At 39.3% G+C, this 19,364-nt stretch overlaps 4 protein-coding genes, 1 non-coding gene and 1 pseudogene across 6 annotated transcripts; 1 reads left to right on the top strand and 5 right to left on the bottom strand.

Moving 5' to 3' along the window:
• Window positions 1–320: 320 nt before the first annotated feature.
• On the bottom strand, window positions 321–2,716 carry LOC117633653 (thaumatin-like protein 1). The gene is made up of 4 exons (XM_034367318.1): window positions 2,601–2,716; window positions 1,791–2,481; window positions 1,157–1,322; window positions 321–797 (listed from the first exon to the last, which is right to left on the bottom strand). Exons 1-3 carry the CDS (start codon window positions 2,662–2,664, stop codon window positions 1,190–1,192), a joined length of 888 nt encoding a protein of 295 aa, XP_034223209.1. The 5' UTR covers window positions 2,665–2,716; the 3' UTR covers window positions 321–797; window positions 1,157–1,189.
• A 2,971-nt stretch (window positions 2,717–5,687) lies between these two features.
• LOC117633654 (cold shock protein 1) lies at window positions 5,688–7,128 on the bottom strand. The gene has a single exon (XM_034367319.1). The coding sequence runs from the start codon at window positions 6,996–6,998 to the stop codon at window positions 6,228–6,230; it is 771 nt and encodes a 256-aa protein (XP_034223210.1). The 5' UTR covers window positions 6,999–7,128; the 3' UTR covers window positions 5,688–6,227.
• Window positions 7,129–7,810: 682 nt separating this feature from the next.
• Window positions 7,811–10,588, bottom strand: LOC117633651 (ferredoxin--NADP reductase, leaf isozyme, chloroplastic). 2 transcript variants are annotated; one of them, XM_034367317.1, is made up of 9 exons: window positions 10,263–10,588; window positions 9,910–10,150; window positions 9,658–9,791; window positions 9,361–9,439; window positions 9,086–9,177; window positions 8,904–8,981; window positions 8,585–8,647; window positions 8,238–8,472; window positions 7,811–8,140 (listed from the first exon to the last, which is right to left on the bottom strand). In XM_034367317.1, the coding sequence occupies exons 1-9, from the start codon at window positions 10,365–10,367 to the stop codon at window positions 8,073–8,075; spliced, it is 1,095 nt and encodes a 364-aa protein (XP_034223208.1). In that variant the 5' UTR covers window positions 10,368–10,588; the 3' UTR covers window positions 7,811–8,072. The 2 variants fall into 2 exon arrangements, with proteins under 2 accessions (XP_034223208.1, XP_034223207.1); XM_034367316.1 differs by having other exon boundaries at window positions 10,245–10,572.
• A 612-nt stretch (window positions 10,589–11,200) lies between these two features.
• Window positions 11,201–11,275, bottom strand: LOC117636227. The gene has a single exon (XR_004587028.1). It is a non-coding gene; the product is annotated as a small nucleolar RNA R24 (small nucleolar RNA).
• Window positions 11,276–11,964: 689 nt separating this feature from the next.
• Window positions 11,965–13,863, top strand: LOC117635460. Its single transcript, XM_034369773.1, has one exon. The coding sequence runs from the start codon at window positions 11,965–11,967 to the stop codon at window positions 13,765–13,767; it is 1,803 nt and encodes a 600-aa protein (XP_034225664.1). The 3' UTR covers window positions 13,768–13,863.
• A 129-nt stretch (window positions 13,864–13,992) lies between these two features.
• Window positions 13,993–19,016, bottom strand: LOC117636064 (annotated as a pseudogene).
• Window positions 19,017–19,364: the final 348 nt, after the last annotated feature.

The raw sequence follows: 19,364 nt of genomic DNA, 5'->3' as shown, positions 1-19,364 counted from the left end.
AATTTTAAAAAAAAGGAAAAAGAAAAAGAACTCTGGGTCCTCTAGCACGATGCAATGCATTAATTCAATTTCATCCCACTAATTCAAAAGAGATAAACTTGATTTGTTACCCTAATTATAGAGTTGATTTGTTGATGAAGTATTTAGCAGAAAAACCTCCAATCTAGTCTCCATTTAGCAGACTCAAAGAAGCACAAATCCACTCCATAGCAGGTTGACAAAAACAGGCATGAGGCATGAGGCATGTCGCACCACAAACCACACTTAATTTAGTGCTAATGACAACGAACCAATAATTTATAGAATTAATCTTGCCATGTTGTAATAAATAAATCTAAACCAGGAGGAGAGACAAAAGAAAAATGATAAAATACCAACTCAGCTCAAATACCATATACAAAAAACTAAACCCATCTTCTTGGATCTACCTGCAAAACAACTACATTTCCAGCTACTCTCTCTCTCTCTAGTCTCTAGTCTCTAGTCTCTACTATATATTATATAATATTTACATCACAATCTGATGAATTTTAAAATGACAAGAAAAAGATTAGGGCAGGGCAGACTCTTAATTTGTCCTCTAAATTCCAAGGACGTGGATCATAGAGTGTATGTGTTTGTATGTATCATTAAAGTTGCGCACAAAGTTGTTCTTCCAATTTGAATGGGCCATAGCTTTGCTACGACGCCGTATGGTAACACCCGATACAAGTTGCAATCTCCGATTGGATTGTGGTCTCCACGTCTCCAGTGTCGGACCAAAAAATAAGGTCAACATCTCTCTCTCAGACGATATTTTTTTGAGATATTTAGTGATATACCCATTTCTAGCACTAATATTATAAATAAACCCTACACAATTGAATTCCTATAAACAAACCCAAAAAAAACCCAAAAAATGATAGCTAGCCTTATTGAATTTAATATTAATTATTAAATTACTTTGATGCCCTATTGAGTGCTTTGGGTATTTTTATGAGATTTTGGGGTTGGGCTTGTTTTAAGAAATTGATGGCAGTTTTGTAATTTATAAGAAGTTAAAAGCTTTTTTGTTATGTTGTAAATGGGTTTTGGGTGTGTTTCTAAAGTCCATTTTATATAGGGTATTTTTTGTAATTTGGGCCCCCATATTGGGTATAATAGTGAATCTCCCTATTTTTTTTTCGGGGTGTGAAAACTGCAGAGAGGATCAAAATAGCTGCCGTAACCGCCAAGCTGCTGCCAAAACAATGACGCCAAAAACGACGAAGCTCGGTGTCGTATTACGTGAACTTGCTGAGACACCGACCGCCTCTGCGTATTGCCCATTTGACGACTTCAAACTGCACCCACCACCAATATTTCACACGAGAAATCAGAAATGGCAGCCTGAATTTGTAATATTTAATAATTATATAACTAATACTTGCATTGCAGGTCATAAAGTACGGCCGGTGCATCATGCATGTCAATTATTAATACAAGACGTGACAACCTTATCTTATTAAGTTGACAATCCAAAAAAAGGGTCGAATCCCAACCGACCCATATGAATAAAATCCAAAACATTTTCTCTAATTTCTTCAAAATACGATTTTGTCAGCTATGATATGAAAGTAACACCGAGTTGCGGTATAATTTGTGTTATTAGATATCAATAATATGATACATGATATTACCGTCACACGATTAATTTTGAAAAACCAATTTAGTGGAATGTCTAGACTAGCCTAAAATCTACAAAAATTAGATAAATTTGGATGTGAATGTCACAAGAACCAAAAGAAATAAAAGAAGAGTGAAGACGGTACCTGGTGGAATGGGAAGGGCAGAAAGTGATGAGATAATTGGCGGAGGCGCAAGTGAAGGTGCTGGTGCCGTCATCATAAGCATAGCTGTAAGCTTTCGGGCACGCATTCTTAAAAAACTGCGAATAAGAACTGGGTTTACATGTGTCTGGAGTCGCGTAGGCCCCACTACAACAGTATTGTGGGTCCCCAAAAGCCTCACACGCGCTTTTACACGCCACGCCCTCGTCACTCGCCGCCACCTTCAGCTCCGACGGGCACCCGACGTTCAAGTCCACCTCGCATCCGGTAGTCGTGCAGTTCCCTCCGGTCCCACCCTCAGGCACCACTGTCATGGGGAGGTTATAACCGTCGACGAAGCTGACGTCATAAAAGTCTAGCCCGCCAGCCCCGTTCAGCGTGAATTCGGCTAGAGTCGCTGGGGGGGCAGCCCCACCACCGGAGCATTCGACCGCGGATGATCCACAGTCGCCGGTTAGGCAAGTGAACTTGCCCGTGCTCGGGTCTTGGGAGCACAGAGTCCGCCCCCATAACCGACCAGACCAGGAGGTGGGGACGGAGAACGTGTTGGACTCCCCGGAGTTGAGAGCGAAGCCGGTAGTTGGAAGCTGGTCCGTCCCGGCATTTGATAGAATGCCCGGCCAAATTGTGTTGCTGCACTTGTTTGTAATTGTGAACGTCGCTGAATTCCCACCTGTAATGTCCACAAACGCATAAAATGCATGAGCTAGCGTTATAGAAATGTTCGATAGTAGTTAATAAAAAAAACAAGAGAATGGGTTTATGGGTTTCGTTACGTTTGTGTCATTATACCTGAAATGGATTGAAGAATACAGAGAGAGAATAGAAAGGTTGAAAAAAACTGATGAGAAGCCATGGAAAATGAATGCTTCTCTCTTCTTTTTCCTCCTCCTTTTCTTTTTAGTTGGTCATGGAGGGAGGAGGATGGTATTTATAGGGGGATGGGGTGAGGAAAGTGTATGTCATGTGAAGGAATATGGGTGTAGGTCCAAGCCCATGTTGTCACATGGAGGAGGAGGTCAAGTTCTTCATGTATAGGTTTAAGGTCGGCAAACTCACGTGTGGATTTGTGTCTCTAGTTTTAGTGGTGGCAGCAGTTATCTGTCGAGAGCCATATAATATGTTTTTAAAAAGAGCAGCATATGGTTATAGCATAAAGAGCTTTTGGAGCCATGCAAGGGATATGGTTTTTATTGATTTATTGGGATTTTCCGAAGTTTTGTATAAATGCCGCCTTATTCCTATCATTGTGAAGAAAGTGCAGCTTCGAATTTATATACTTTGGATTTGGAAGTGATCCGATAGGGGCTCAGCCCCCCCGGGAGCTTTCAGCGTCTGATTTGAAAAAATAAAGTTTCCCTCTCACTGAGAAGGAGCAAATATCCACCTTACACTATTATGTCAGAGTAATGCACCAGGGAACAGCCACGTGTTTAAGACATTCTGACACCAGTCTCCATTCCTAGGCCTGGGCAAAAAACACACGGTTACGTAACCTTGTGCAAATATCAAGTTCCTTCACGTGATAACGATTTATATGTACATAAAGGATAAGACTGTGCAATGCAAAATACATTTTTACGCAATCGAAAATAAGATGGCAAAACCTAACCAAGTGCCTCTCCAACCTACAACAATAGCAAATCTCTTGTTTTGCAGGACACAAAGTTTTGGAGCCATGCAAAGAATGTCATCTTTTTGGCAAATTACAATTAAGTGGGGGTGAAATTAAGTTCAAGACTTGAATTAAGTTGTAAATGCCGGTATACAATCCCTGTCAGGCCCGCATGTTTGTAATTTGACATGGACAGGGATCCACTTCTTCAATACCAGACTTGGAAAGCCCGGTCTTAACTTGGGAGATTTATATTAATAACATTCATAAGATTGCTCTATTGGAAAACATTTTTCATTCATAACAATGATACAACGATACAAGCAGGCAACTTGACGACCTGCTGAGGCCAGCCTTGGGGGTAAAAGCAACAGATGGAACGGCGGAAGTGTCGTCTCAAAACCTCAAGGGCCAAAACGACAGCGACCCAAAAACATTACAAACAAATGCAAGTCGTACGCAGCCCATGCTCTTTGGGTCGGTTCAAAACACAAGTTGAGGTCAACCCAGAAAATCCAATTAGATGACAACAGCCATCTCCATCAGAATTGAAAACGCAAATGGGCAGACAGATCATGCAGTTTCTGCAGGTAATTAACACTAAAAAATTGCTCCACTCAAATTTGTTCTCATTTAGTTGCACCAAGAGACTAGTTGCACCAAGAGACACACGTTTAACAATCTTTAAATGCCTATGTGTAATAAAAATTTCAAGTACCTAGATTGTGTGACAAGATTTCCAAAAATCAGAACCAAGCTAGGGTAGCAATTTGTTTGGGCCCTCGCTATTCACTACCCAAATCTATGTCCCGATTTACCGATCTGGGCCTTCATTACTCATTATATAGCAAAATTTGAACCCATCCCCGAAACAAGGCCTTCGCCCGATTATCCATTAATACTGCATACTGAGCAGAGATTACTTGATGAAACTAGGACATCAGCAGACATATAGAAAATCGATTTCACGGAGAGTCTTGAGCACACAAGCTAAGAAAAAGACTTTACAGTTATAAGCATATTTTATAGAGTTACCATACACTGGGGGGATAAGGATGAAGGAGAGCATTCATATTCAGGGCACAAGAGAATGATCAATAATGGGCAACAATTCAAATGCAGCAGCAGCAGTAACACTCTAATCAACCCTTCTACAGAAGAAAAACACAAAGCACAAATGAACGTGCTTGAGTCGCAAGCCTAACAAGACAAGTGCCATCAAGGCCGAGCTTAGGCTTGTGACTCAAGCTTCACATGGAAGGGTTCAAAAAGCTTTCTTGGCTAGAGCCATACCAAACCGAAACCAAGCTTTCTCGGAAGGGTTCTAAAAGCTTCACATTGTACAGAAAATCACCAATTCCAACAGACACATAGCATCACAAAACACATTGTTCATCAAATCCAAATGCCAAATACGTGTAGATCCTTATAAATGTATTCTAGAACTTCAATTTCAATGCTTGTCAAACATAAAAACCAAAAAGTGAATAACAGGGTAAGCAAGGCACATCGAAGCTAGCACATATTCTAAAGTCAAACTAGGACAGACAATGTAACTGAGAACTGAGGCCCTTGTGGAGCATATAAAAGGGTTGCTTCCAATCCATCATGATGATGGTCACTCCATATGAGTTCATTGGTCAACAAAAATCAAATCAGTATCATTTATGAATACTTGTGCACATTAGGATCAAAATCAATTTTTGCTACTCAATGCATCAATTACGAGCATCACGAATCCTAGTCCTTTAACTACTAACACACAAGCAAGTGGTTAATCTTTTAACCACATTCCTAATGACCGAATCACCTGAAATTGTTTTTCAAAAACCTAAACTAAGCTAAGGTGATGATGTAGAGGACCATATGGATATGCCTAAAAATCTGTAGTCCACAAGACCTCCATCTCTCAATATCAACAAGATGCATTAAATAACGATCAAATTGAAACAAAGTGCAATATCAACAACAATGAGCAACGCAAGTGGCACTTGCTAGGCTGCAAAAAGATGATAAACTGGTATACAAATCTATGGCCTACATTCAAAGTCATATGCAGACATCTTATTCAACTTCTTATACAACAAAAATAATTCAACATAATCAACCAGCTGCATCAATGCATAGGAGATATCATAAATTCACACTTCAAAAACAAATCAAGAGCATGTAGTGCCACAATAAATGAGGATCTAATTCAACTTTCCTTGAGGATCATTAACCAAATGCGCATTCAATTATAGAGACAGTAGATAACATACATTCACACTTCAAAATAAAAGCTGCTCATTTAGATAACTTATCTGAGAGTCACTGATAACAATATAGATTAATAATAATTTTTTTAAAAAAAGGGCAACTAACTCAATCTATAGCCGAACTGGAGAAAACTTTCTTGACAAAGAGTGGCTCTTATCATCCACCAGAAAAATCAAAAACAACTTTCCTTGAGGATCATTAACCAAATGCGCATTCAATTATAGAGACAGTAGATAACATACATTCACACTTCAAAATAAAAGCTGCTCATTTAGATAACTTATCCGAGAGTCACTGATAACAATATAGATTAATAATAATTTTAAAAAAAAAGGGCAACTAACTCAATCTATAGCCGAACTGGGGAAAACTTTCTTGACAAAGAGTGGCTCTTATCATCCACCAGAAAAATCAAAAACCCTTTTTGCCAAAACATCATATGTATCGAGAAAGAAATACTACTAGAAAGACTAAAATTTAACAAAAAGATAAAAGGATTTCTAAAGAGAATATTTACTATTACTCTCTTTTTATTTTATTTTTCTTCAAGCAGTAGGGCACTCCTTAGCAAAATGACCAGCCTGCCCACAGTTATAACAACCATTGCCACCTGATCCAGCACTGAATCCATATCCCCGGCCACGACCACCGCCGCGGCCACCTGTGCTGCAATCTCTCGCCATGTGCCCATATTCCCCACAGCTATAACAAGCACCAGCACTGCCGCCGCCGGCGGCACCAGAACTACAGTCCCTCGCCAAGTGCCCAAACTCACCACACTTGTAGCAGTTACCGCCGCCGCCGCCGCCACCACCGACACCGCCGCCAGTCCCATTAGGGCAGACCCTCGCCACGTGGCCATAGCCACCGCAAGAAAAACAACCGCCACCACTACCGCCACCGCCACCTCCCCCAGCGCCGCGATTGCAATCCCTAGCCATGTGGCCGGGCTCGCCGCAGTTATAGCAAGAAGCGCCACCGGCACCGCCTCCATTTCGCCTATCTCCGCCTCTCCATCCACCTCCAAATCCAGAACCGCCACCGCGACCACCGGAGCGGCCGAAGCTCTCCTTCCTGTTACCCTGCAACGGCGCGCCGTTAGGACCAGTGACGTCGATGGCTTTGGTCTTGCCGTCCTCGCCAACAGCGATTTGGAACTCGACAGACTCGCCCTCCGCCACGCTGCGGAAGCCGTCGGATCTGATGGAGGACTGATGAACGAACAGATCTTCGCTTTCGATATCGGGGGTGATGAAGCCAAAGCCCTTGGTGTCGTTGAACCACCGGACCTTCCCAGTCGATCTCTCCTCCGCCATGGTTGTAGAAATTCCCAGACAGAGAGAAAAGGTTAAATTTTTTATGTTGATTTATGCGAGAGAGTGTTCGTCTTTATATAGGAGAGAACAGTGAAGGAGACAATCTTCGAGAATTATAGTTTAATTAAAATATATAAACAAAACCCTAATCTGCCTCCGGCCCGATTCTAATTCCCTTGGGCCTTTGATTTTCCCTTTACCTTTACGGTTTTTAGAGCTCGGATCTGCTACTCTTTGGGTGCATTCTAACAAACCCTGCTCCTACAATTTTATTTTTTATTTTTTCCTGAAACTATTATTATGAAATAAATCAAATAACAAAATACGCGTTGAGCAAATTTGATATGAATTTGTTATTACGTTAACTAATTGTTACTCCTTCTTAACTCAAGTTAACGTGATATAGAATCCTAAAAATGTATTTATCAATCAATGTATTTAGAGGATACCACGAATATGCATTAGTGATTTTGTAAAAACTCTAATGCGGCCGATTGATCTTAACAAAATTCATATTACAATTATAATAATTTAGATTAGACTATACGGTGATAAGTTTGATTTATGAAAAATAAAAAGAAGTTCATGTTACAAACCTTCTTGTTTTTTTAATATTGTTATAGTGTCAAATGAGAGAACAAAGACGTAACCACAAGGCCATTGGCGTGACTATTTCCTAACTGTTATGAAATACCATGGCCGCTAGTGTGAAGCAAAGGACGAGATCATAGGAATCTTATGAAATTTTCTACTTAAATAAGGAAGGCAGTTTTATTTTCTTGCCTTAATCTAATTTCTGATCAGTAACGCAATTTAGAGTGTAAAAGTTGAAACAGGCTTCCACTTGAGTGTAAAATTCGACCCTCAGAAATAAAATTCTTGGGGGCCATAATTATAGTATAATACAACAGCTTCATTAATATGGCAACAACAAAAAAATTACAGAAAATTTGCAAGGACTTTACCTATCTACACACTGCAGTGGAAATCATTAAAGAATTTCTGTTTCAACTTTTAAGTAGAGAGAGAGAGAGAGAGAGAGAGAGAGAGATATTTGTACAAAGTGACCAGAAATTAGTAGACTTCCACATTCCATTGCTCTGCTTTCTTCAACGTCTTCTTGTAGTCTATCCAGTCAATGCCTGCAAAATATATCAAACACAAACACATTGGTCCTTGGAGGCACATGATATAGAGATCTTCCATGAAAGTCTCAGCAATTTTATTCTATCTTGTTACCATCTTTAGCAGCCAATGACACCATGATGTCATCAATTCCCTTCTCCATTCCCTTGAGACCACACATGTAGATATAGGTGTTGTCTTTCTTGAGCAACTCCCATAGCTCTTCTGCATACTGAGCCATTCTGGTTTGAATGTACATCTTCTCGCCCTTCTCATTGGTTTGCTCTCTGCTGACAGCGAAGTCAAGCCTGAAGTTTTCGGGGGCCTTCTCTTTCATTTTCTCAAATTCCTGTGTTCCACAATAATCTCTTATGAATTCAAATTGTTTAAATCATATGATTCTTGACAAAGAAAAATGAAGTGACTGATAAGTGAAGTGAAGGAACTTTGAACATGCTCACCTCCTTGTAAAGCAGTGAGCTACTTGTGGGAACACCCAAGAAGAGCCATGCCAAACCATTGAACTGCATGTCATGTCAAAATTTGATCATCCTTTAGACGAAGAGCTAACCAAGGAAGAAATAAGGATTCACCAGCCATATAGGCACTTGAGGAGATTGTTTTATGAGGGCTTTCATTGAGAAAAGCCTCTGTAAAACTACCACATTGTTATCTTCTTTTAAAGATTAACATGGGATTTTCTTTGTATTCATGTTGTGAGCTGATTATTTCATGTCATAAAGGTGTCTGAAGAAAAAACCAAGAAGTACTAATGTTTACCTTGTAGTCTTCATGCTTCTCAAAAAACATTTTCCACAAGAATGATCTGAAAGGAGCAATTCCAGTTCCGGTTGCAAGCTGCATCAGCAAAGAAATTCTGTAAACCGGTACTATTCACGGAGGGTTAAACATTCGATTATCCAGTTTGCTTCCCGAATATAAAATATGGTAAGTATTTATACCATGACGATGGTTGCATTAGGATCTTTTGGCATAAGCATTTCTTTTCCAACTGGTCCTGTGACCGTGACTTCACTCCCTGGCTTCAAGTCACCTGAAATAGAGAAAACTTATACCAACATGCACTGGCCTGCCTATTTATACTAGAATACTAATTTACTTCCAAAAATAAATCGTTTCTCATTAGACACGAAACAGCATACAGCCTAAGTTTTTATTCTCAATCAAAAAGCCTCAATGAAATAATTTTATAGAACTAAGAGGTATATGTCCTTACACAAAAAGTTTGAACACACTCCTTTAACAATTTCTCCTTGGTCATTGGTGTACACAAGCCGTTTCACACACAGAGAAACCTGGTTGGAGGCAATCAAACCAAACCACCAATTATATCTTAATTAACAAATGACAAATTGGGTAGCAATGGAGCATGTTTACGAATTGCCTAAAATTGCAACATTGTATGTTTAAAATGCCAGCAGATTCATAGCAAATTTAGCAATCAACCTGAGCCAAAAAAAAAAAAAAAAATCCAATTGGTTATACATGTAATTGGTACAGTACAAAAACTCACAGTTTTGGAGTCACCAAAGTCACCAAGGGCACTACTGGCAATTGAGTACAACCTCAGCTTGTGAGGCTTCCCATTCTTGTCAATACCATCTGGAATTACTCCAATGGACTGCCCTTCTCTGTAGGGAATCTCTCCTACAAGCAACCCAACAAAGCAGTAAGCTGAATGAGTTCAATATTTTAATATATCAATCAATAATTAACACAAGAAGGATTAAGGAAAAAAGAAGGGATTATTAAGACTTGATCATACCCTCAGTGCTGAAGACCATGTGCCAGGTTTCTCCAGGAGCATCATCACCAGTGATCTTAGTGTTGAGAAGGACTCTGGCAGTGTAGGGATTTTTGGGCTTGTATTTGTTAACAACCACACCTTCATCTTGCTTCTTGGATTCCTTCACAACCTTGGCAGGAGGAGCAGCCTCAGTGGTGACCTGGGCTCTGATGGAAACCACTCTCCCACTAGCAGAGGCATCTCTGTAGTACAGAGGAACCTGAAAAACCAACAATCCATGTCCTTAAAAAAAAACCCAATAAATCAAATTAAACCCCATGAAAGTGCAAATGTAAATCAAAATAATTAATTACCAGGACTGAAAGTTTAACCCTCTTGAGGGTGATTCTATCAGGTGAGATTATAGAGGTCCTGCTGGGAAGAGAGGAGGACTTGGAGGATGGGAATGAGACAGCAGCAGTTACAGCTGCAGCCATGGTTGTTGTGTTAATGCTGCAGAAGAAGAAGAATAATAGGGAAGAAGAGATAAAAAGAAGCAAAGTGTGATGTTTTATGGGGTTGTAGTGAAGATTGAGAAAATTTGTGAAAATGGGATATTTTTTGGTTGGTTCTGGATTATAGATTGGTGGTAGAGATTTGAAGGCCAATGCAGTGGCAGATGTGCGGATAAGTCTTCTGTGTAATGTATGACTCTCACCCAACCCCTTAGCAGGACACTATCTTAGGTACATAAACAGTGCAATAGTATTATTAACCAATGTATTGTTCAAGGGTGTGTTGACATTAGACTGAGACACAGACACACCTCAAAAGATGATAGTGACTTTGGTCACATAAAATTAAATTGTATTGCTACATTATAAACATTCAATACAATTTGGAATTAATAAAATATAAAACAATTTTACGGTTGGTTTTTATTGTCGAAGGATAATTAATACTAATGTTTAATAAGCTTCAGCGTACTAAATCTACTTTTTAATTCTCTGAGGATGATTTTATGGCTGGTTATTATGCTCGGAGGACAATTAATACTAATGTTTAATAAGCTTAAATCAACATATGGTATATTTTTATTTTATTCTTATTCTATGTGTTGTAGTTTTTTTCCTTATTTTTTTTCATCTGGAATGTTTTTTTTTTTTTTTTCCTGATGAACACAAAATGAATAACATAAACAAACAACAAGGGGGAATGTCTAGACTAGGCAAATAGAGATTCATGCAATCAATACAATACAAAGACATGATGATCCTTGAAGCCTATATATATGAGGGACCAACAAGGAAAATATAAATCCTAGAAACACAATGCGTGCAAGAAGAGTATTTCATTGAAGAAACCATTATAGTGTATCTTATATGTTAAGGCTCATTACTGCAATATAATCCCACAAGTACATTTTGTAAAATAATCAATCAGATTTTTGAGGTCAATCATTTTACATTTTTCCAAAAAAATAAAGTGTGGAGGTTACCTACATATAAGAAATTAAAAAAAAAATAACCCAATCTAATTTTAAAAAAACGTCAAGTTGGATGGCTATAATATATAGATATAAATAATACAAAAACACTACCTGGGCCACAGCCCAGCGTAGCCCTGTCCTTAGTTCCGCGGGCTTTCATTCAATGATACGAGAAGACATGGTTTGAAGCAAATGAAACCCATATGGTCCGTTCAGCTAAAAAAAGAGACCAAAGTACTGAGGCAGAAATAGAACACCACCGACCCACACAAAAATTGTTTAATAAATAGGCTTTACCATATTCGACCAAAAAGAAAAAGCTTTTAACATGAAAGAGCTTTGTATTGTATACTGCCAATAAAAGCGCTCCTAAATACAAGCACGCGCGATAGAGCGGGTCAGGCTCTAAAACGGTTTGGCTTTTTTTGCGGCGAAGAACAAAATGGCCGTTCGATTTGAAATTGGTTTTCTTCTCTTCTCTCTCTGTCCCTCTCTCATTGAGAAAATGAGAAATCACTGGGTTGTTATGGAGATAGTGGACTGATAATCTGACTGAGAAAAGAACCTACAAAACTTCCTATTTGAAATTTCAGAGCAGAGCAGAGATGGTGAAGCAAACATTGGGCAGGGCCATCCAACTGGTTGACCAAGTCGCAAAGGCTTTGGACAGGGCATTGGTGAGATCCAAGGACAAGAGCTTCATCCCCGACCTCAAATCCAAGGCTGAACAGCTGGCGGGGCTTCTCCGCCAACTCAGCAGCATCGACCTCGGCACCTACGATCGCCCCGTACGTGCGATCATCGACAGCGTCGAACAAAGCCTCGATAGGTGTCTGTTCCGGTTGCTCAAGCATCATTGTCCCAAATGGATCATCATCAAGATCATCAAGAAGCGTTTTCCCACCCTCATCCCCATTGTTTCGTTCTGTAAAACGTCGAGGCTTCTTGACGCTTCAATCAACGACATGTCTTGGCTGATCCATTTTTGGAGGAACAAGACGAACGGGAGATTTGGACTGTCTCTGCCCCTAATAAAATCAAACAACCCCATGCTGTGTCTCGTTTGGGAAGAGATTGCAATTCTTCATGACCCGGCTCAATCCTACCAAGCTCGATCTAGTGCTGCAGCTTCACTCGGTGAGATGGCCAGGGACCTAGACGCGTACAGGAAGTTGATCATCCGGGAATGTGGAGTCGAGGCCTTGTTGAAATTGATGGAGGAGGGTCCAATGGAAGCCAAACAGAGCGCTGCCAATGCCCTGGGGTTTGTGGGATGGTCCCCGGAATGTGCCGGGATAAGTGTCGATGTATGTAAAGTGTTTGCGAAAATCCTCAGTGAAGGTTTCATGAAAGTTCAGGCTGAGGTGGCCTTCGCGGTGTCACTGATCGCAGAAAGAAACCCCAAATGGCAAGATGCTTTTGCAGAGCACGATGTTGTCCGCTTGCTTGTCGGCCATCTTGCATTCGAAACTGTTGGAGTGCAGAGCAGCAAAACCCATAGCAATGACAATGCCAATGCCAATGAAGACCCTGACACCATAGCGCAAATGAAAGCGATGGCAGCCAGAGCCCTTTTCAGACTAGCCCAGGATAACTCAGCCATTTGCCGTATCCTCGCAGAATCAACAGCACTATATAGTTTTGCAGTACTTCTGGAAAAAGGTTGTGAAGATGCTCAATTACATTCTGTCTATGCATTAATGGAGATCAAGGAAGTGGCAGAGAAAGATGCTGATTTGAGAATAAGATGTGACTTCAGTCCTAATTCCCCCATTTGGAAATATGTTGTTGATCAATTATTACTGAAAATCACCGAGAAGACAGAAGACTCACACTTCCAGACCTCATGCATCTATGCTATTGAGAATTTGGCAAGGACATTTGGGGCAATAGAGACAAGAATGATTGGCCCATTGGTGCAGCTTCTGAATGGAAGAGAATATTATGTTACCGAGGGGGCTTGCATTGCCCTCACAAAATTAGCTCGGACAGATAACTATTTTCACATTGAACATTCCAAGGCAATAATAAGTGCTGGAGGTGTTAAACACTTAATCCAGATTTTGTATGACAAGAAAGTTTTACATGCGTTGGTTCTCATCTGCTATATTGCACTGCACGTACCGGACGACGAAGAGCTTGCCCAAGCTGAGGTGCTTGCAGCGCTTACGTGGGCATCCCAGCTATCTTTTTTGACCGTATACAAAGAGCTGGACAGATTGCTGTGCAACATTCCACTACATGTACCAGAATGGGAAGAACTTTACCAGGCTGGGTTGACCCCGATGCTTGTATTGGAAACCCATGAACGTTATTTGTCCAAAGAAGACACACTACCCACATTGTTACAAGAGGCTAAGAGTAGGTTGAATCTTCATCAGTCCAAGGGCTCACGGAGGGTCAATTGATTCAATCAAAAGCAAAGTGGTCTCTTAAATTCATTCAATTTATCATTCTCTGTCGTTGTGCCTATATGCGTAATTGGATTTAGAAATTCCATTTGTACCAAGAATTTGGTAATTCAAGATCAGTCTTGTGCCATTGGTTCTGGTACTTGGTATTCAGCTTGAAAATACGCTACAATGTTCAAACCAGTAACCTGCTTTTAACAAGGAAACATTACTACTTGAGAATCAACGCGAAAAGTTAATGGATTTTTGAGTATCTTCCTCAATTGATGTTTGACAGAAGTTTAAAAGAGTCAAGTAGTTAAGAAAATAGCAACAAACGAAATAGAAAATAGCATAAGATAAGGAAATAGAAATGCAATGTAGCACATGAGAACTAAGGCAGGAATCTGAACAATTTGCTCCCCAAAATACACAAGCTGGATCAAGTGCTTGGAACCTCCTGCACTTATTATTGCCTTGGAATGGTCAAGATGGAGATACTTCTGTACATGCAAATTTTGTGAGGGCAATGGTAGCCTCCCTGGTAACCTCAGCTTCTCTTTCGTCAAGAAGCCGCACCAATGGGCCAATCATCCTTGTCTCAGTTGCCCGAAATGTCCTTGCCAAATTCCCAACAGCTTTGATGCATGGAATCAGAAGGTCTAAATCTGCATCAGCCTTTTCAATAATCTTTTGTAATTGATCAACCTCAGACTTGCAAGCCGAAGAATTAGGCTTGAAGGCAGATCTTCTCAACTCAGCATCCTTCTCTGCCACTGCCGTGATCTCCATTAATGCCATGGCAGAATTGAGTTGAACATCTTCAGAGCCCTTTTCCAGGAGCACTGCAAAACACAACTGTGCCCTTGATTCCGTGATGCTACGGCAAATGGGCGAGTTCCCTTTGGCAAGCTGCCAAAGAGCTCTTGCTGCCATTGCTTTCATGTTGGCCTTGGTGGCAGGGTCTTCCAATTCCCTCCCCTTAATGCTAGTCCCTGAATGATTATGCTGATGATGGTGTGGGGATTGTTGGTACTGATGATTCTGCTTTGCATTGCTGTTGCTGTTGCCATTGCTTTTGGCTTGATTCACTCCGTTAACTACTTGTTGGAGAGGAGGCTTCAACCCGCCGTGGATTGCCATGGTGCTAGTAACCACATTGTGCATCTGACTCGAGATTCGATTGCCCAATGGATGAGGAATGTGACGGTAACCCTGCTTCTCATCCTCGTCACTCACCCTGTCCGGAATATATACGTGTGGCAATTTCTCACAAGGAAAAATCAGAAAACCCATCACGAGAGGAGGAAAAATTGCTAATGAAAAATTAATTAGATTACAAGTTTTGGAGACACATCATAAATGTTAAAAAGGGCACAAACTTATTCGTGTGTAGTTTGGTTATAAATTAACCACAGATAAGTTTCTTGCTTTTTATGTGACATAACATATTTGTATGTAAAATCTATATGAGTTTTTCTTGGTGCAGGCAGTCTTAATATTCAATTAGTATGAATTTGACCTAACCCCCTAAACTACTTGATGAATTTTCAGTCTTTTTTTCGTGGGGATTGAATTTATCAATTTTTTTTTAATTAAATGGAGAACATGTAATCAGTTACAAATTCTCATCCAAAAGAAATATTACCTGACACAAGCTCAATCAAATGACTTTAAACAATGGGGGCGAGGACTTGGATGAAACACCTTCCATGGTTGTTGCTATCAATGGTGGAACTATTCAAATGACTTCAAACAATGGAGGCGAGGACTTGGATGAAACACCTTCTATGGTTGTTGCTACCAATGGTGGGACAGCAACCTAATTTTGGAAGAGGGACACTAACCACTTTTCCGAACAACTACTACTTTTGACTAAAAAATATTACACAAAAAAACCCAAGTCCTAGTGGGGTCGTGATATTTCTATCCAGCTAGCTATTTGTTTTAGTTGCTGGAACTATAAGGGTTTTGGGTGGAGCTGGAGCTGAGATTGAGGTCAGGAATATTGTTGTTTGCTGCTGTATTTGCTTTTGAGTTTGTCTTGGACAGCTTCTGCTTCATCTCAGATGATTCTCCTGGTTGCTGCAGTAGCAGCAGCTAGGGTGCTTCTCAAATTTTATCTTATTAATATTTCTTATACTTATTACATACTTTTGATACAGCACCTGGTGCCTCTTCATCATCTGCTTTTGATGCTGGTCCTTCAAACACTGGGGGCGAGGACTTGGATGAAAAACCTTCCATGGTTGTTGCTGACTATGGTGGGATTATTTTGGAAGAGGGACAGCAACCTAATTTTCACACATTCAAGGAGAAAGATCTCTAAAAAACAGTTATCCAGTTCAAAAGACATGTCTTGAATCAAGTAGGTATTTACCAGCTTTTTAGGATCGTTTTTATTGTCCTCGAGATACTGCAAAGTAACCCTAGTCACATTTAGATCTACATTGTTATCTAGCTTGTTGTCTTTCATCAATTCTAGCAGCACAACTCCAAAAGAAAACACATCTCCCTCAGGAGACCAGTGATCTACTATTCTTCCTATTGCTTCATTTAGTTTAAGTTAATAAGATTAAAATTCAACTATGACTATTAATTTGTTTCTTAATTACCAGGATACTATATATATATATATATATATTGAAATTTAAAAATGGATTTAAATACCTGGTCGAGGAGGATATTAGCATCCTTAAAACAGGGTATAAATCTCATTGGCACACTATGCAAAAACGCCAATACCCGCGCCACATGAACAACTATAGAGATTCGATTGTCCCAATATAAGGTGACATTATTGCTGGCGAGGATATCTCTCAAGCTTCCTTGTTCAACTAATGGATACACGACAAACACGGAAGCTCGAGAGATATCCTCGTAAGCAACAATGTCACCTTTTTTGCATAGTGTGCCAATGGGATTTATACCCAGTTTAAAGATGCTAATATCCTCCTTGACCGGGTATTTAAATCCATTTTTAAAATCTCAATATATATATATATATATATATATATATATATTAGGATTACCCTTGATTATGAAACTACGAATATACTCTCACAAAAGCTATATTTACCTCCCGAGTATCCTGGTAATTAAGAAACTTTTTTTTTCTTCTTCAAATTAATAGCAATAGTTGAATTTTAATCTTATTAACTTAAAATAAATGAAGCATTAGGAAGAATAGCAGATCACTGTTCTCCTTCGGGAGATGTGTTTTCTTTTGGAGTTATGCTGCTAGAATTGATGAAAGGCAACAAGCTAGATAACAGTGTAGATCTAAATGTGACTAGGGTTACTTTGCAGTATCTCGAGGACAATAAAAACGATCCTAAAAAGCTGGTAAATACCTACTTGATTCAAGACATGTCTTTTGAACTGGATAACTGTTTTTTAGAGATCTTTCTCCTTGAATGTGTGAAAATTAGGCTGCTGTCCCTCTTTCAAAATAATCCCACCATAGTCAGCAACAACCATGAAAGGTTTTTCATCCAAGTCCTCGCCCCCAGTGTTTGAAGGACCAGCATCAAAAGCAGATGATGAAGAGCGCACCAGGTGCTGTATCAAAAGTATGTAATAAATATAAGAAATATTAATAAGATAAAAATTGAGAAGCACCCTAGCTGCTGCTGCTGCAGCAACCAGGAGAATCATCTGAGATGAAGCAGAAGCTGTCCAAGACAAACTCAAAAGCAAATACAGCAGCAAACAACAATATTCCTGACCTCAATCTCAGCTCCAGCTCCACCCAAAACCCTTATAGTTCCAGCAACTAAAACAAATAGCTAGCTGGATAGAAATATCACGACCCCACTAGGACTTGGGTTTTTTTTGTAATATTTTTTAGTCAAAAGTAGTAGTTGTTCGGAAAAGTGGTTAGTGTATCTTTGTACCAAGGATACCTCTGCTTCTTCTATTTCCTTATCTTATGCTGTTTTTATTTGGGGGGTTAGGGATATAAAATTTCGGGTCTACAAGGACGGACGTATCAAGCTATCTGCTAGAAATTTGTAGGTCGCTCTCTCTCACAACTGTTTCAACTGAGTATCCAAATTGGAACTAGTGCTCTACACCAATTGATATACAAGACATCAGATAATGCAATCTATCTCATGAGCTTCATAATCCAATTCAATGAAAATAAATAAATAAAGAGATAACTTTTTCCTACTTTATCACAAAATCAAAGTGCAGTGTTAACCAAACTAAAAAGTAAGAAGTTTCAAATGTGCATATCTCATTTTTGTATTGCTATTTGCTGTCAAAAACCTGATAACATCTCCTTTAATTCTCACTTCAATATAATTTATATAAAATAAAATAAAAATCACATGAAAATGGAAGAAATAGATGGTCAAACAGTAAATCACATGGGAAAGTAATCATGCATGCGTACAAAGCCAAGTTTATTATCGGCAAACTGGTTCTGACATGAGGGTTATAACTTATACAGCAAAAAAAACAGAGTAAGCAATATGAAGCACCAGTAACGGTGCAGCTAAAACCCTACCACTTACTGCTTAGATAGACAGAATTAGAACAGATTATATTTTTCTTTTTCTTCAGAAAGGATTATATATTATAATGAAAAAATGAATGTATATTTTAATTTGAAAACTTTTCATGCAGATTCTGTGGCTATCTGAGAAAAGAAGAGAGGTTGATAGGAGGATCCAATTAGAAAAAATTCAGCATATACAAAGTCAATATAGGTTCTTGAAGTGTGAAAAACAATAAAATAAATGAATAAATAAATAAAACAGCAGGATGCAATTTTCCTCCTACCCAGGCCCCTATAAGCCTATACGTATGGCACTTAATTACTATTGTGGCTTAAGTGGTGGCTGTTTTTTTGTTTGATATATATATATTTGTAAGGTAACCAAACAAGGGCAGTCACGGGTTCCTGTTGGCTCTATCTAGCTCTGCCTGGACTAATTAGAATCATCTTAGGATTCCTACAGTGTGCTATTTTAGAGAAAGGAAGAGTTAGCAACCTGGAACAGTGGAAATATCTGCTGGATGTGGAGCAGTAAAAGGAGGGAGAGGATTTGCTCGAGATTCTACTTAAAAAGAAACATATTGAAATGCAAATAGTATAGAAGAAATATTTTTTTAAAAAGAGCAAAAAGGAGTGGGGTTAACCTGGATTCTCCAGCTCAGTGGGGTTTGGGGTTTGTGGGAGGCATGAATTACAATTACCCATTTGCTAGGGTTTAGTGACCGGCGGCTAGCTGGTAGCTATAGCACAGCAATTTTCCACATCTTTTGCTAGGTTGTCTCTTTTATCTTTATATAAAGAAATGGATAGTGATGTTGGTGAGTACCAATAAAGATATTTTCAATGACAGCTACTCCCCTATAAATTTAATAAAGATATTTTGGCCCCATGACAGCTACCCCTTATTTTTTTTATTACTTTTTGGCTTTATATTTCTATCTATTTGGGTGAAAAAGGTGTCCCATTGAAAACCCGCTGCTTGATCATTTTCGTCAGCACACTATATATCTTGGTCATTAAGCCATCCGTTTAGTTCTTTACTCCTAATAGCGAGCTAGTTTGCTTTTTAGTTAGGAATTCACTTAATCAAATCAAACTTTAAGTAGAATTA

The sequence above is a fragment of the Prunus dulcis genome, chromosome 7 (assembly GCF_902201215.1).
Source record: "Prunus dulcis chromosome 7, ALMONDv2, whole genome shotgun sequence".
NCBI lineage: Eukaryota > Viridiplantae > Streptophyta > Magnoliopsida > Rosales > Rosaceae > Prunus > Prunus dulcis.
The sequence above is the reverse complement of the archived record's forward strand: the minus strand, read 5'-3'. Positions and strand labels throughout refer to the sequence as shown.